Source organism: Grampus griseus (genome assembly GCF_964374135.1).
Source record: "Grampus griseus genome assembly, chromosome: 15".
Lineage (NCBI taxonomy): Eukaryota > Metazoa > Chordata > Mammalia > Artiodactyla > Delphinidae > Grampus > Grampus griseus.
This window is the reverse complement of record NC_139009.1, coordinates 644,359-661,927: the sequence shown is the minus strand read 5'-3', so window position 1 is coordinate 661,927 and position 17,569 is coordinate 644,359. Positions and strand designations below refer to the sequence as shown.

Genomic DNA, 17,569 nt, shown 5'->3' with positions numbered 1-17,569 from the left:
TCCAAAGCTGTGTCCTTTGCAGCACAAAAATGAGACGGGGCAACAGCAGGCCCTGCTGCTGGGGTCAGGGCTGCACAGTTAACACGGACAGAGGCAAAGGCCCGCTGTCTGAACCCCCGACGCCAGTGGGACAGGCATTCTCTGCAAAGGTCGCCCGGGCCCTGCAACCTCTGCTTCCCTAAGCCTGGACCACATACTTGGACTATGCGGTGGGGAGGGGTGCCACGTGGCCTCAGAATTAACACAGATGAGGGGCTGACGTGTAGACGGAGGGGAGGGTACCAGAGGGATGCAAAGATCAAGGGGAAGATAAAGGTTTCCACTGAATTCAGCAAAATGAAATTAATGAAATGTCACAGATGTGAAAAGAAGTTAATCACAAATCTTGTATAACGGCGGCATTTCACGGCTGTAAGACACCAAATACAGGTGAATATTCTAGAGAAAAATAAAAAGTGGGCATCTCAGGGGACCTCACACCCCAGGAAGCTCCGACCTCCCCCTGAAGTTGGCTCAGTGTGAGGAGTCCCGTTTCGACGGATCTCGAGGCCGTGGCTTCAAAAGGCGGAGGTCCCCTGCACTCAGGTTCCCCCGCCGGCCCTGTGACGGTCGAGGTGACCGTGCAGCTCCTCGGCATGGGCTTGGTCCTCTCGCCCTGGGGTGATACCTGTGTTTGGATGATAGGAACGGTCATTCTGTGCAAATGTGCAGCGTCTTCACAAGGGACACAGCCGCCCCATTTCCATCCACACTCAGCTGTCACAGAAACGTCCTCTATGACCCCACCATCCAGCTGCAGGTAATGATGACTGTTCCACATAAAAAAGGCTAAAGGATCCTAATTCTTTTTACTGTCCTAATGGGACAAACTTCCCCCCTCCCTACATGTTAGTTCAATTTTCTGGATATATTCTAACTGTCCCATCTGTCTCCTGGATACAAGCACCAAACCCGTCACAGGGTGCAGGCCTGCCCGTCCAAATCGTTACTGAGACATTAGGATGATAACTGAATTAAACCTCGGCTGCGAACGGATTTTACTAGTACATAATGTGATGACACGGTATGGAGGAAGAACTGGATTCAGAGACAGAAAAATCTGGTTTATAACTAAGCCTCCCTTCCCTGGCAGAGTGAGACTGGGCGAACCACCGTTTCTCTGTTCCCTGACCTACGAGTGTGAACAGCCAGCCACACCTGCCTTGTCCAGTCATGAAGACCCGACGAAAACGCAAAGAATTTGAAAAAGAACAGATGCATGTATATGTATAACTGAATCACTTTGTTGTACACCTGAAACTAACACAACATTGTTAATCAACTAGACTCCAATATAAAATAAAAGTTAAAAAAAAAAGAAAACGGAAGTCCTTTCCATGTCACACAAGCATTATTCGAACGTAAGATATTGCTGCTAAGATGACAATTTCTAACTCCAAGCCTCTTTGTCATCCACGTTTCTCTTCATTGTTTATTTGCTATATACAGTTTGTTTTGGGTTTCTAAGTTTTTGCAGTATTAGAAATAATATATTTAAATTTCATTCAATTGTGGAAAAACTCCTCATTCTTGCTTATTTTTATAAAGTACAAAGTGGTAATTACTCACAGCAAGCCGCTGTGACCACCGATTAAAAGGAGGACTGGAGAACGGCCCAACACTGCTTTTGCTTTCCAGAAACATAAAATGTTATTAAGAAGATGTGTGTCTAACTCAAGATACCTCACACCTATGTGTGTGCACGTGTACGTGTGCATGTGTGTGTGTGCCCGTCGTGTATTCATCACAGAGCACGTGTGCAGCCTCGCGGGCGAGGTCGGGTGTGCGGGAAGCAGAGCTCTCTGTGGGCGTGAAGGCGGGGGATAGGAGGGGCACCGGGGTGCCAGGCCTCACACGGGGGCAGGGCTCACGTCTGGGTTTGCAGAATCACCAGTGACACGGAGAAGGGCTCAGATGTCCAGCCTGAGCACTTAACATGTAAGCAGCAGAGGGTCAGGGGAGACTTCTGGGCAAGGGGACGGAAGAGCCACACAGAAGAATTAAGTTCCAAGAATGTGGACAGAGGCCATTTAGTCTGCGTTCTCAGTATGGGCACCACACTCACACAAAACCTAGGCAGTGACCTTTCTAGACTGGCATTAAATCCTATGGCCCCTGGTGGTTCTAGGGTTTTAATAGCATTCCTGGTGACTGGCCCTGATGGGTACTGGGCAGGACACCCTGGTGGGCAAGGACGTCTGTCCCTGGAGCAGCTGGGCCTGGGCAGGTGCTCTCAGAACCTCGCAGGAGCAGGACTGCAGGTGTGCACCCGAGAACTGACAGGCCCAGCAGCTGAGCCGGACCTCACACAGAACCCAGGACTGCCAGCAACAAGTCCTGTGCCCCTTGGAATCCTCCAGAAACAGCAGGACCCCGGACCACCAGCAGGGCCTGGACGGGCAGAGCCTTTGGTCAGAGCCCAGCCGGGGGCCGAGCTCTCACAGGGATAAGACGAGACCATCACCTGCTTCTCCAGCAGAGTCTCCGGGTGGATGGTCACAAGGCCATCTGAGAGCCTCTGTGATGCCCGAGGACCCAGGAACGACGTCTGGCTCCCCGGCCAAGATGGGGAGCTTCCCTGCCCTCAGCAAGAAGGACCCCATGACCTGACCCAAATGTGACCCTGCAATGTGGGGCGTGAAGCCACAACTGGGCAAAGGACCTCACTGGACTTTTCCTTCCAGACTCCAAGGCCAGTTCTCTGCTGGTGCCCTAACTCGCCCCGGACGCTGGAACATATTCTCCTAGCAGCAGCCCGACTGATTTTTTAACGTAAGACCTACCTTATGATCCTGCTTTGGGAAGTCCTCAAACGACTCCTCTACCTCCTTAAGAAAATCCAAGTCCTGCCCCAGGACCACGAGGCCCGAGGACCTGCTGCAGCCCCCACCCCCCCGAATCTCATGCCCCCCCTCGCCTCCCGCCTCAGCCGCCCCTGCCCCGCTGGCTTTCCTGTTTCTGAGCGAGCACGCCCCTCCCTGCACCGAGCTGTCACCCTTCCTCCCCCCCGGGGCCAGGAGGCCGCGGCAGGGCCTGCTCACCCCTTACTCTGGGTGATTCAAATATTTGCTTAAATGTCGCCCACAGAAAGATTCCCACCGACCGCCCTATAAAAACAGCGATGCTCTATCCATCACTGTGCACACCCCAACACTGATTAATTTTCCTCACAGCAGCTGGCATTGTCTGAATGTGTACTATGGCCTGTTCATTTACCGCCTGTTTTCTCCCACGGGACACGGGTGGGAGGAAGCGGGCAGCGCTCGCCCTGAATGCCCAGACCAGAGTTCAATCTCCGCACGGTGGCTGCCGAAGGCGGCCAGGTCCGTCTGTGGATGAATGACTGAATAAACGGGTTACACTCTGCTCTGCTCTAACGGTCCGTGGCTACCCGATTCCTAGACGCAGTGCCAGGTGGACGGCAGGCCGCCGACCTCGCTGGTCCCCACAGTGAGCGCTGGAGGGAAACTCTCCCCCTCTGGACTGTTCTCCTGGGACGACTAGGCACCTGCCCTCCTCGGTGGGGGGAGATCGAAGCAGGGTGCTGCCCCCACAGGAGCAGTGGGGACCCCAGTTCTGTCACCTCCCCTGAGCGCTCTGCCTCCCAGGAGAAACCCTGACTCGGTGGGTTGCTGGTTGCAGTGGGATGGTTATCAGGTTACCAGTGCCGTGTGCGCCCGCCTCCTGTGCATGGCCCAGCTTCCCGGAGCCCAGGCTCCCGCACGCTACGGTCCCTCCTGACACCGACGTGCGCGGCAGCTCGGCCAAGGCGCTCCCTGCCTGTAAGGTACACATCCTGAGCCAGACCCTGAACATACGAACTAAGTTACACCAAGCCCGGGTCCCTGAAAGCTCACAGTTCACTAAGCATTAATGCAAGAGTTTCGGGTATAGAAGAAGCCCACAGTGAAGAAAGGAAGACATCGGTGCGAAACACCTTATCTCTGGCCACAGCGGATGGAGAGGACCCCAGAGGGAGGGGGAGGGCCTGCTGGCCAGCCTGGCCCCAGGCAGGACGTGGTGATGGAGACAAGGGGCCAGGAGACGCAGGGGGCGATGGGGACCTGCTCTGGGGACTCGCTGGGTCTGAGCTGCTCAAGATGCATCCCAGACGCTGCAGAGTCTCCGTTTCAGAAGAGAGAGTCGTATCCGCACGACTGGACTCTGCTGAGGGGTCCGGGAGCCCAGTGTGCTCCCCAGCCCACGGAGAAGGTGCAGCCTGTCACCTGTCACCGTGCGCGGCCTCCTCGGCCTGTTCACTCCTCTGCAGAGAAGGTGGATGCGCTTCCTGAACTGAGCGTGAAATCCTTTTCGCGCGGCCTCCTCGGCCTGTTCACACCTCTGCAGAGAAAGTGGATGCGCTTCCTGAACTGAGTGTGAAATCCTTTTCGCACAGCCTCCTTGGCCTGTTCACTCCTCTGCAGAGAAGGTAGAGGCGCTTCCTGAACTGAGCGTGAAATCCTTTTCGCGCGGCCTCCTCGGCCTGCTCACACCTCTGCAGAGAAGGTAGATGTGCTTCCTGAAGAGAGCGTGAAATCCTTTTCGCGCTGCCTCCTCGGCCTGTTCACACCTCTGCAGAGAAGGTGGATGCGCTTCCTGAACTGAGCGTGAAATCCTTTTCTGATTTTAATCTTATTCCCTTTCTCTTCTGAAACTTATATTCATATCCACAAATTTAAAACTTTACTTATAAAAAAGAACTGAGAATGCTCACAAGGATTATAGGAGCGGAAGCAGATTTGAGCAAATCCTTCCTTCAAGTATTAATCAGCCAGCCAGGTGGTTACGGTCTCGCAGAAATGATTAAACACTCCGAGTTCAGTGACGAATTGATTCGTTCTCCCTGTGGACCCTCACTCCAAACGCAGGGACCTCTGAGCTCCTGCAAGCTTTTCGACTGCACAACTGCAGTGCTTGACTGTACAACTGTTACACTTGGTTTGTACAACATTCCACTTGCCCATTACAAGAAGGAATCCCGTCCCCACTCTCACTTCTACACACACTGATCTGCTCCCAAAGCCATCGATTCACTGTGTCAGCGATTAACGAGCTACCGTCAGCACCGCAGAGGCCTCTCGCTCACGGCTGCGATGCCAGTTTACACGAGAAACCTCATCACCACCGGCTCTGTGCACACTGCATCCCCCCAGTGTTTCGTCTTTCCTGAGAAACCAGAGCTCAAACCACTGCCGTGTCCGTGTCTCCTGGGGATGACTTGACACCACGCTGCGAGTCAGTATCTCTCTTAAGGGCTCACGGGATCAGGGGAAACGAAAAAGGGCCGCGTGGCAGCAGGGATGGGAGAGCGGAGAGCTACAAACTAAGACGGCAGGCAGATAACCAAGCAACACACACAGCTGCTATCTCCTCATTTAAGACAGTGCACTGCCTTCCAGACTGCTGCCATGCTCACAATCACTCAGCGGCTTTCACCTGCGTGGTCTTTGAATATCTTCGATATGACGACCGGGACTCCGTGCTCCACACCGCCCTGCAAGACAGGAAGCAGGAGCGCAGTTAAGATCAGCGCGGGGACCTTCATGGAAAAGTGCGTCGAGGAACATCCAGCGCGCTCATACCTTTATGCTCAGGCCCAAGCCGCCCACGGGCTGTCTGCGAAGCGTAACAGTTCTGTGCTTTAAGAAATTTAGAAAACAAACCCAGTTTAGGTTAAAATGCACAATCAGAAAGTGAATGCAAAATGTATATACAACTTCTTAATTAAAACTTTAGTGGCTGTTTATACTTCCAAAGGAACGTTGCTTAATTACTACAGTGATGGTACCACTTCAAATCTCCATCCGCAGTATTACACGGAAACAAAGATACTGATAAGAACAGACACCATTAGGTGCATTCTTTACACAAGATTCCTGCAAAGCTGGGGTCATCTTACCCCCATTTTGTCTGAGGAAGTGAGGCCCCTGAGGGAAATACCGGCCCTGGTTCCCCAGGTGACAGATGGGGAGGCTGCAGAGCACACACTCTGCTCTGTTTCTAAAATCTGTCTTTCCACTAATCCCAAAACGGGCTCCCTTTGCACCACACTTCTCTGTACAGTGTAATCGCTTTTAGTCCACTTGTTAGTAATCAATGTTAACTCATGAACGATCGATTATCTCACGTCCTGACCTTGTTTAAAGGTCCACGCTGCCCCTGTGGGCTGACGGGCTGGTCAGGGTCTCCATCTCTTACATGCTCAATCACGTAACGTATTTTATTTTGGTCTCAACTGACTATTTGATAGTTGTGAAGCTGAGAGGGCATGAGTAGGGCGGCCTGGGGTTAGATGAAGGGGTGTAGGAAGTGTGTTTGCCTCCAAAAGGTACTATCGGAATAAAACAGGGACACGCGTTGCTGTGATTATTAAGGGAAAACGTAAGCGCTTTTAGACTCAATGACTCTAAAGCCTGTGTGTTTGCAAAGCAACAGCAGAGAGCGAGTCAGGGGTCCGGGAAGAGCTGGGGGTCCTGCCCAAGCCTGGGGGGTCCTGCCCGAGCCTGGGGCCCGCTCACCACCAGTGAGGAGAGATGCGGAAACTGTAGAGCCACTTGTAATCTATTACAAGTTTTTATTTGTATTGTTTTATTTATATTTATCATATTATTTTTATTTATTATTTTAGTATTTAAAATCCACTTGTAATTTAATTCTCAGGAGTGGATACATTATAAGCTTAAAGTAAAGAAACCAAAAATTAGAGCAAATAAAACTATTTTAAAGTGTATACGGGGAACACATTTTATAATTCTGAGCTCTTTCGCACATGTAACATTTTGAACTGATGAAATACTTATATAATCATACATGGAAAAAGAGCTATAATTCGGGACTTTGGCATCAGAAGAATCGTTTTGCCTTTTCCCTGGTCCTGGGCTGGACTCCCAGTGAGACACTGGAGACCAGCAGGTGACACTCGTGTGACAGGGACACCACGTGACATCGAGACCACGTTCCAGGAATACTCCTGTCACCTACACAGAGGCAAAGCACAGCCGACACGGTGGGCGGAGGGGGGAACTCTGGGTCCAGCTGTGCCCAAAGTGGGCACAAGGCAGTTCCCACGTGTGACGTAGTCACATTGATGCTTGCGAGGGAAACTTCCTGAGCATCAGAAGATGAGAAAGTTGGATCACCAACCAGGAATCTCTACAGTATTTCTCAAAACATTCGATAATGGTTTTCATTTTAGCCATTAATATAAGCATTTGAACCTCACTGAGGGCAAATATTGGTGAAAATATAGTTTGAGAAGGAGTAAGTTGGTTTCTGCCTCAACTGACCGCACCAAAAAAATGCCCTTTCCAATCCATCATTTTATTCATGTATCGACCTTGGGCAGACAATGTAAAGGAAATGTCAGGAAATGGCCACAACTGTGGCAAAGTGTGTCAATGCACACCAACAATCTGTTCTAATACACCTAACTGGTGAGGAAAGGAAATTAGGCCACAAAGCTCTTTAGTGTGTGTTTAAGAGAACTCGAAGAGCCTACTCCTGCTTATTCCGGCCAAGCCAGAACACTGCTTATTCACATATTTGCTCTATGCAACCTGCTGAGATGTCCTTTCTGAGCACACGCGGTCCCGGCATCTAAAGCTCGGCAAAGCTGAGTTTCTGCACGCTTCTGAGTTTCCTACACAGGAAGCTGCTGTGAACCGAACGCTTCTGAGTTTCCTACACAGGAAGCTGCTGTGAACCGAACCGTGTCCCCCAGATCCCTATGCGGAAGCCCTACCCACCTGCTGACTGTGTCTGGAGATCGGGCCTTTCAGAGGCTTAGCCTAAGGTTAAATGAGGCCACGGAGGGGCTGGTCCTACAGGAGGAGCAAGCGCCCCCCGAGCCCTCTCTGCACACAGAGGACACGGCAAGAGGACAGACGTCTGGCAGAGGGCATCCAGAAACCTGGCCAGAGCCTGGCCCGCCCCTTGACCGTGGGCTTCTGGCCTCCAGACGGTGAGAAAAAGAAACGCCTGTTGTTCAAGCTCCACCCCCACCCCCACCCCCGTCTACCCCCTCGTCTGCGGTATGTTGTCAGGGCGGCCTGAATTGCCAAGACAGAGGCCAAGCAAGGGAATTATGGGAAGGAATGTTGCAAACCATCGAGTTTCATAAAAACACCGGGATGTTGAGTCTCTTCTATGAAAAGTTGTTCTTCCGTATCTTTTAAAACCGCCTCATTCAAGCATCACAGAATCTAATATTTTAAAGTTGGGAGAAGAGGCTCAGCTAATCCATGCTCTCTTCAATGAAGGTTACATAACTATCGATATTAAGGTTCTGAAAGAGTTGAACAGTATCACATACAAGCACCTTATTTTTCAAAACACAATTTGTAAAAATTAGTGGATGGTGAAAACTAAATAGGAAACAAAAGTTCTGCAGCTTTTAACTGAAACCTTTTACACCACAGCCCAGACAAAGCCACTCTTCCTTCTGCGTCCTGACACTCACGACCTCACAGCCAAGCCAGGGCTGATCCTTTTGACTTAAGGTCCTGCATAGAATGCTCCATCGTGGTTCTGTCAGCGATCCAGACAGAACTAATGTTATCAAAGGCATCTTCTAATTAAACCAAACAGTCATTCTTCACTTAGCTTACTCAGTACACACTCTGCAGGACCAACTGCCCAGAAGATCGGGAACCAGATATGACCCAACGAGAGGCTCAGTTATAAGAGGACACAGTGTGGGAGGGGCCTCCGCTCCCTCCAGACGCGTCTTCCCTGTAATCCGGGCTCTTCCGCCAGTCCGAGGGTCCAGAGCACAAGCAGACTGACCGATGAGACCTCTGGAGGATGAACTGTGGAACCTAAGAAAACCATCCAACCGATTCTCTTCAGCTCAGTCCCGCACTGCTTTCTTCACAAACATAAGAAGGTCCTTCAGCAAATATTTTCTGCCCTTTACCATTGAATCCCCAGCTATGTTTGATGGTCATTCACGTCTGCATCCTGGAGCCATCACCGCAGCAAGACTCCGCTACGCCCATGTTACCTGACTGTAAACATTTTGAGACAATTCTTACCTATTATAAGAGAAAGCGACTTGGGGATACTGAAAGTTGGATTTCCTACTCTGTCTTGCTCTAAAATACTGATCTTCGGGTACTGCTGCAGCATATGTACGATCTGGCCACACGTTTTTACTCAGGCATTTAAAGTGCGGACTTAACACTAACTTCAAATTTGTTACAGCTGTTAACAGATGTTCAGCTCTGACTGTTGCGGTCTCCAGAAAGATGGGTTTCAGGCAGCAGTTAAAATAACAGTTGCCTTTGCGGGACTGTGCCAGCAGGCCCGATACCCTCTCCCCAGCCTGGGCTTTCTTCACTCAAGAACCTCCCATCAGTGGAGGACTCCAAGTGCGGCCTCTGCGCCCCTCCCCGGGGGCTCCCACCTGCACCCCATCGGGACCACCTGAGCCACACCTGCTGCTCAAGGAGGAAAGGAGAGAGCAGGTGGGAAAACAGTGACAGAGGCATGAGTCTGAGTTTCCATGACATAATTGAAGGGCCTGAAAGAGCAACTTTTAAAATTAGCAACTTAGGGAAAGAATTTTCTGCAGTATTTTATTTCTCTCTCACACACACAAATACTTTTTTAAAAATTATTATTTTTCCAGAAAATAAAGTGTTACTGGACTTTGATGTTGAGGAGGGTTTCGGAGGAGGGGTGTCAGACCCCAGGGGCCTCCGTCCACAGGGCTGGGATTCTCCAGGGAGCAAACACCTGGAAGGTGTCTTTCAGGACAGGGCCGTGGCGCCTCTCCCCTCTTTTTAAACCGTCCACTCAAGCGAAATTCCCTCAATCTGTGAAGAGTCTGGACTTGCCACTTGAAATAAGTAAATTATTCCTCCATGGATTGTGGTAAGTATTTCAAAACAATAATAGTTATTTGAAAACTCTCGTGCATATTTGTTCAATTCGGTAACGGACTCAAATCCGCCTTAAGAGGACTTAAAAATCAGTATACCAGACTCGGAGTTTCCAAAAATGTACCACAATCCCTAGAACTTAAAAATACCGAAACCCCTACAGTAGTCCGGCCTCGGGAGGAGTTGCCAGACGCTACGTGTGATCTTTCAGGCCTGACCATGGCATTGACGGGGGAGCGGCCCTCCACACCCCGGACCCGCGCACCGACGGCGCCCTGACGCCGGGCTCCTACACGACCGCGACTCTGCACGCCCTGCCCCGCACGTCCGCGGGGGCCCTTCGTCTGAGGTCTCGGCCAGGCCTTGCTGCGGCGGAGGGAGCCCTGGAGATGCTCCACCCGGGCTGGGCCAGCACCCAGGACCCTCCCACCCCAAACACCCCCGGGACCCATGAAACACAGGAGCTTTGTGCTCAGGGCTCCGGTGGGCAGGGACCCTCCCAGAGCCACCCGGCATCGGAAGCCATGGGGGGCGCCCCCCCTGCCCCAGCTCTGCCTGCGCGGTCACAGCAAGTGATAAAGGCTCAGCCTTCTCTGTCCGCTCGTTGCCCTGACTGGTATTCTGAGCCCTGGCATCTGATTGGTCAGCTCCTCTGAGCTCGGATGGTTACTATTCGCACGAAGCTGAGCGGCAGCTGAGCAGACGTTGCACGATCATCTTCCTGTTCATCCCACAAAACCTCAACAAAGAGAGTTCACCGCACTGGGGTCAAAAATGGGTTTTGAAAGAATGTATGCGTTATTGGGAAGTAAGGTTACCTGAGATCAAAATATTGGCTGAATTTAAAACACAGACTCTTCCTGGGGGCTTGAATCCAAACAAGAATGTGCAGGAAAGGCATCAGTCACCTCTGGGTTATTCACAGGGGAGTCTGCAGTCACCACAGGGATGAAGTGACCATCCACAGGTACCACGTCGCCATAGTCTCACGGGTGAGTTTAACTAGCACAGTATTTGCAAGTGAAGGAACAATGTCATTCCACTCATATAAATTGAGAAGCACCATTTGGCTGTGGAAAGTCCACGTAAAGTAAGAATGAAAATTTAAATGGAACAGTGTATACGAGTATCAGTATAGCGGGGCTTCAGCGGTACCTGCACATTTCATTTCTTTAAAAAAGTGGAGAGATTTAAAGCAAATATGTTGGTATATGGTAAATACGGATGATAATTACATGGGGTTCTGCGTATTAGTTTTCAACTTTTTCTATGTTGAAAAATTACATAATTAAAGGAAACAATAATAAAAATGTTTAGTAGATTACGCAAAATACATTGCTATTATGATTTTAGTTATTCAAAGTTTCATTGAATGACATATTTTTGCATTTAATTTCCTTACACAGTGGCTTGTGTGCACACAAACGCAGACAAACATGTATAAATTATTATTTTACCCTTCAACTAAGTCGCGGTATAAACCTTTAGAACGAATTCGCCCCATCTATTCCCTAATTCCAGGTTTTCACATTTTTAAAGCCAGAAGCACCCTACTGTGGTGAAATGGACTACGTGGCGAATCCTCAGCGTTTTAATGAGCAAGTGCACAGCACTGAGGGCCAGGCCCGGGAGAATCCCACAAGCCAGGAGCCAGCCACTGTCCTGGCGGCAGGAGGGAATTCCTGGCTACTGGCTGACACCTGCACTTCGGTGCTTGTCCGGAAGCCTCTCGGGAGAGATTGCCCACCCTCCTCCTGAGGGCGCGACTTCGGCAGCGCTGGTTCAACTCCGCGGCTCCCACCCCCTCCCCCGGGAGGGCTCACGGGTTGCCTCTCAGGACGGACCTGCACTCTGCAGGGCCCCTTCTGTGTCTTGGATCTGTGTCCACACGGGCACCCTCTCTCACCACCCAGCCCTCAGCTACGGAGAGGATTCTTCTGGAAATGACCCTCCCGAGCAGAAAGGCGGCCTTTCCACGACACACAGATGTCAAACAGGAACGAATCGCTAATGCCAGCACGTGCAGAGGGCTAGTCAGTGATTTCCATGAGCAGGACTGCCTCCAACTAAAAGTCAGTCAGTCCATCACAAGAATATATATATAGAGAGAGATTTCCTCTGGGACAAAAGAGTACGAATAATGAGTGAATAGTTCATACTAATTTTTTCATACAGGCCCACCCCAAAGATCGTATAGAATTCTTCAACTAGTGGGTTAATCATTGAAAAAGGAAAGCTCAGAAGGTGGTTTTGTCTTTGGTATCCTAGTTTATAGGAATGATCGCCAATCCTTCTGAGGTGGTGTTTCACTCTGCAAGGAGTATCTGCCCCGCATCGATGAACTGGCTGGAGCAATGGCCCAGGGGTCCAGTGACCTGCATCTCACAGACGTAACTGGGGCTCGCTCCTCCCCGGCAGGATAATGCAGGAACCTTCTGGACCAGGAACTCACTAAGACCCAGGAGGCAGCACTTAGAGACCCAGAGCCAGTTTACAGTGTGGATATACACATAGAAACCAATTTTCAGAAACTAAAAGGAAATGGATTTTCAGCTGAGGTCCTGGAAAAATGGAAAAAATTAAGAAACTAATGAATGTTTGTCAGTAAACAGATATCAAGAACAGGGAAATATACAAAGCTGAGGAAATGTATCCAATGAGTTCAGAAGAGTGTTTTGTTACTAGGTCACTGGTACTTTGGCTGAATGACAAAACGCCTGATGGGAAATCAATAATTACTAGTGTAAGAAAATACAATACTGTAATAAAGATTAAATTCAAAGAAAGAAATTTAATTCAATTAATTCAATTCAAATTAAAGAATTCAAAAAATTTTTAAATTAAATACTAAAACAGATAGAGGTGGTACCTACTCCTGATTTATGGACCCAAAGAATAGGAAGCAAAAGGGGACTACAGAAAGGGTATCCGTTTAAGTGGCTAAAAGTAGGAATAAGGCATTTATTGTACAACAAAAAGCAATCATCGAATTGTGTGTATTGTGCACCACGTACAGAAGTTGTCAGAAACGGCCATTCCTTCGGCAGTGTCGTGATAACAAATTCATCTGTCTCAGAAAGTTTAATCCAAGTTTAGTTCTTGAATCAATACACTAAATACACTAAAATAGCAATTTGCTGATACTCTTCACAGGATCTGTTACGTAAGCCATAAACCTAACTTTTGAAACTGCTTTTAACAGGCTCCGTGGACCATCGGGATGTACTGGACAATCTGCAGATGCCTCTCGCGGGCTCAGGACCACGTGGCCACCAATCAGTGCATCACCTGCGCTCAGCGGTCCTCACGAACGTGATCGGAAGTGCATCTACTTCTGCTCAAACGCCACTTGCCCACACAGGTGCAAAGATGCAAGTGGGAAACCAAGGAGGGAGCAAGCCAGCTCCTGGGTGGGAGGGGGCACACAGCCCCAGAGAGCGGCAGGGCCAGCTCACAGACGTCTGCAAACGCCCACGTGTCCACAGCACAGGGGCCACGACCCAACGTGTGTCCACAGGGGACAAGCGAGTGGAAGGCCGTGAGGTCAGGTCAGGGCCAGCGTACGCGGTGCCTGGAATGCAGAGCAAAAAGTTTCCGGGCCCGATTCTGATTTCTACAATCAGTTCGCAGGTTCGTGATATTAGCCAGACAGACCCGTGAAGAAGACCGAACACCGACAGGACACACACGCTTCCAGAAAGAGACCAGAGCAGACACCTCCAGCTCTGTGCGAAGCCCCTAATCACAAACCAGAGGAGCAGGGGACAGAAAAGGAGAGCAGGCCTCCGCCTCTCGGAATCTGCTGGGGCCCCAGACCCCAGATCCAGGTCCTTCACCACTAGGGACTCGTGGGGCGTCTGGTCCCGGCTCCCCTCCCCCCACCTTCTCCCTGCGTCTCCCCGCGTCCACCCGCCAGCTCCCTCGCTGCCCGCGGGGCCTCCACGCCACTCATCTGTGTTCCAGCTCTTGACGTTTCATTCCGGAGAGCTCTTCAGATCTACTTCACAGCTCGGACGCTTCGTTTCTTATTTAACTGATACGTTGAAATTCCGATTTCACTGACCATCTGTGGCTGGTCTCGCATTGGCTGGCTCCCTTTTTACAACCCTCCTTCCTTTGACCGACTGTTAGAACCTCCCGTTTAGTCTTCAGATGTAATGAACGTGCACCTTGCATGCAACGCACCTGACCCTCTCAGAACCCCAAGTCTCCACAGGCCCATCTCTGCGTCTCTGGTTCACGGTGGTTTTCCTCCCTGTGGCTTCATCCCCGCAGGTCCCCGTGAACCCGGAGCTGGGAGTCGTCTCAGACCTGTAAGTGTGTTCCTCCAGAAGCGACCTGCATCTTCCTTCCGCGTGGACCTGGGGACCCGCACACCTGACACTGCCTCGAACTTCGTTTCCAGCTTGAGGCTCTTCGTGCCACATGGGACGTGTAGACTCCAGCACCAGACCCAAGTGAGCGGAGGTCGGGGAGGGGTCCTCAGGGGACAATTGTCTGGTTTTGGCCCTCTTCCTTCTGAAGCCAATCCCAGCCAGGCAAAAACTCTCACTGCCCCTTCTGTGGGAAGGACTTGGTTTCCAAGTTCACACTCTAAACCTGTGACCTGGGGCTTTCTTCCTCCAGGTGGGGCTTAGGAGAGTCCGGTCTGTCCCCTCCTCTGGCTCTGGCCCAGGCTGCCTCCTGATGTCCACTCTGACGGCTGTACCCAGCTCGCGTGGGGTGGCAAACCCAGTCCAGCTCACACTGTGTGAACGGCCGCCCAGCATTGTCAGGGTTCAGCGATGCTTGTGCTTCCCTGGGCTGTCTGCACTGCTCTGCGCTACCCTGAGAATTTACCAGGCAGCATCCCTGGACTATACGTTAGCAGAGGAGTAGCTAAGATGCTGCCTAATTCTGTAATTAACTTTGTGAACTCAGACCAACAACTTCCTCTTCCTGAATCTTAATTTCCCAAACAGTAAAATGAGGGTATGGAATTCTCCAGAATACCTTCCAACCATAAACGTGCCATGACTTAAAGGGCCAGATACAACACAGAGATCTTCTAAATTTTTTTCTTTATATGTAACTCCCTCACTATACTCAAACCACAAATGTAAACTTACAGTTTAGAAAAATAAAATATGTCAAAAATAAAGCAATCTAGACAGTAACTCGGAAATGCGAGAACAAGCCAGCTCTTCCATAGAGCAAAGCACACACTCTCTTTAGGAGATAATTAGAAAACCCGGAGATTCTAAGCATTCCAAGCACCACGGTGATCTGAACGGACAGGAATATAAACGAAGTATGAAGTCACCGATTCTGAAGTCTGATAATGAATCAGCAGATTTGAGAATCTATTGGTTTTTATTAAAGAATAAACTGAGTTTCCTCTCCCTCTTTCCCGATAAGAGTAACATCCATTCTTAACTGATGTAATGCTTATTTTTTCAGCAGTTTCAAGAAAACAAAATACAAGTCTCCTCCTTAATCCTGACTTCTCAAACAATCAAGAATATAAGCGCAGGGGCTTCCCTGGTGGCGCAGTGGTTGAGAATCTGCCTGTCAATGCAGGGGACACGGGTTCCAGCCCTGGTCTGGGAAGATCCCACATGCTGCGGAGCAACTAGGTCCGTGAGCCACAACTACTGAGCCTGCGCGTCTGGAGCCTGTGCTCCGCAACAAGAGAGGCCGCGACAGTGAGAGGCCTGCGCACTGCGATGAAGGGTGGCCCCCACTTGCCGCAACTAGAAAAAGCCCTCGCACAGAAACGAAGACCCAACACAGCCCAAAATAAATAATTAAATAATTTAAAAAAAAAAAAAGAATGTAAGTACAACCCAAGGTGTAAAGTTCAGTGTAAACGGTCTTAGGTTTTGAGAGAACCAAATTCCCTCCAGGCTCCCATTCTGAGTACACGTTGGATCACAAAGTGTGTTGATTTTGAAGCAAGCATATACCCCCCACTGAGAACAGAGCTTGAAATGTAAGAATCGACCATCAGTGTTATTATTATTATTATTATTTTCTATTAAGAAAACTGATCTTGAAAATCAAAGCACCGGTGTGAGCCGCCCACACGACAGTGAAGCGCCTGTTCTAAGGCACTAGCTGGGCCTCGGGGTCCCAGTGACAAGCCAGGTACTGCTTGACTTTACCTTCTGTAAACGTGTGTTGAGCTGAATCTGATGGTACATTTTTCACCTCCTGGGATCCCAGGGACTCAAGGTTTGGCGAGATGTAAAATTCACACTCATTTCTGCTGATCAGCTGAGGAATCATCGTTATTACATCTTCCTTTCCTGCTCCTCAGAATATTTTCGATGGAAAATAACCGCTCTCCACCAGGTTCTCTGGTGGAGGTTAACGCGGAAACAGTCAACGATATGAATATACGAGAATCGCTATGGTCCGACCCCCTTAGAGGTGTCCTGATTCTGTACCAACAGCCGTGGCCTTTGTGAAGAGTCGTCTTTCTCATTCTCCAAACACACGATAAACTCCCATGTCCAGGTTAGCTTTATTTTTATAATCATCTGAAGAACACAGGGTTTCAACTGTTCCTGAGTAATGGGATTGAACCCAATGTGATTCTGTATCTGGGGTAGAGTAGACATTCTGATCTCAGTAGCTGAGTATGTTCTTCTAGGTACAAAAGTGTCCTCAGAATCTCCCTCCCAACTATCCAGCCCAGATAGGCATGTTTACTCAAGGAGATACTCCCTCCTTTCCTACAAAGGAGGGCTTCCTAAGGAATCAGCAGAGACCAGTAGGGATGGAGCCGGCAGAGACCCGGAACAAGTCCACGTGCCCCACCCTCTAACTTAGAGCAGGGAGTTCTAATATCGAGCTTTAGGCGCCAATAAATCACTTGAAATTGTAAACGTATATTTATAGGTCTGAACACTCACCCATTTTTCTTATGAAGGAGCCGATAATTTTCATCAAGAACATAACCTTGGGCAGAGAATCCAACGCTGAATTCTAAAAAGTGTAATTTATTTTTCCTGGACAACACAGCACAGAAACATCACCTGCTTTTACTGTAACTTGTCTGCGATTTTCTGTAGGGTGCAAATTCACTATTAAGAAGGGTGACACTTAAGTGTTTACAAAACGCCCCTGCTTCCCCCTCTCCCCACCATCCCCCGTCCCGTGTGGTATTTAGAACACGTGGAGGGAAATTAGCAAAGGGAAGGTCAGTGACGGGGCCAGAGAAGGTGAGCACAAGACTGCTCTATCTGTTCTAGAGAGATCAGACTGGGGGCCAGCGGGAGTCTTAGCAAGAGCTGGTGCCGGGGTGGGGCTCTGCAGGGCGCACCGGGGGCTCTGGAGGTCGGGATGCAGGATCCGGGCCTGAGGTTCCAGGGGGGAGCCCTGGGAAGGACGGTGTCCTGTCTCTCGCCCTCCTCGTGTGGCTCCACCGTCCTGGACCCAAAGGGGTGCCCTCGATCAAGGCCGGCGGCCAGAATGGGCGCAGCAGGGGGGTGGCCTTGGGCTCCAGGACAGAAGGAAGAGAATGCCATCCAGGTGGAGACATGAGCGCTGAGGGTCATAAAGTGCCGTGTGTGTGTGGACACAGAGGCAAGGTCACCTGACGTCAGGGAACCTGATGAGGACACGTTGACTGCAGGACTGCGGATGGACCTGTTTATGTCATCTCC

At 50.2% G+C, this 17,569-nt stretch overlaps 1 protein-coding gene across 1 annotated transcript in view; it reads right to left on the bottom strand.

Moving 5' to 3' along the window:
* Nucleotides 1-17,569, bottom strand: part of SNTG2 (syntrophin gamma 2) — a gene marked incomplete at its 5' end in the record, with an annotated part of 196,553 nt that overhangs the window by 108,285 nt on the left and 70,699 nt on the right. The window contains 2 exons of the mRNA XM_082671777.1: nucleotides 5,476-5,533; nucleotides 5,622-5,678. Coding sequence (XP_082527903.1) covers nucleotides 5,476-5,533; nucleotides 5,622-5,678 — 115 coding nt within the window. The remainder of the gene's footprint in view (nucleotides 1-5,475; nucleotides 5,534-5,621; nucleotides 5,679-17,569) is intronic.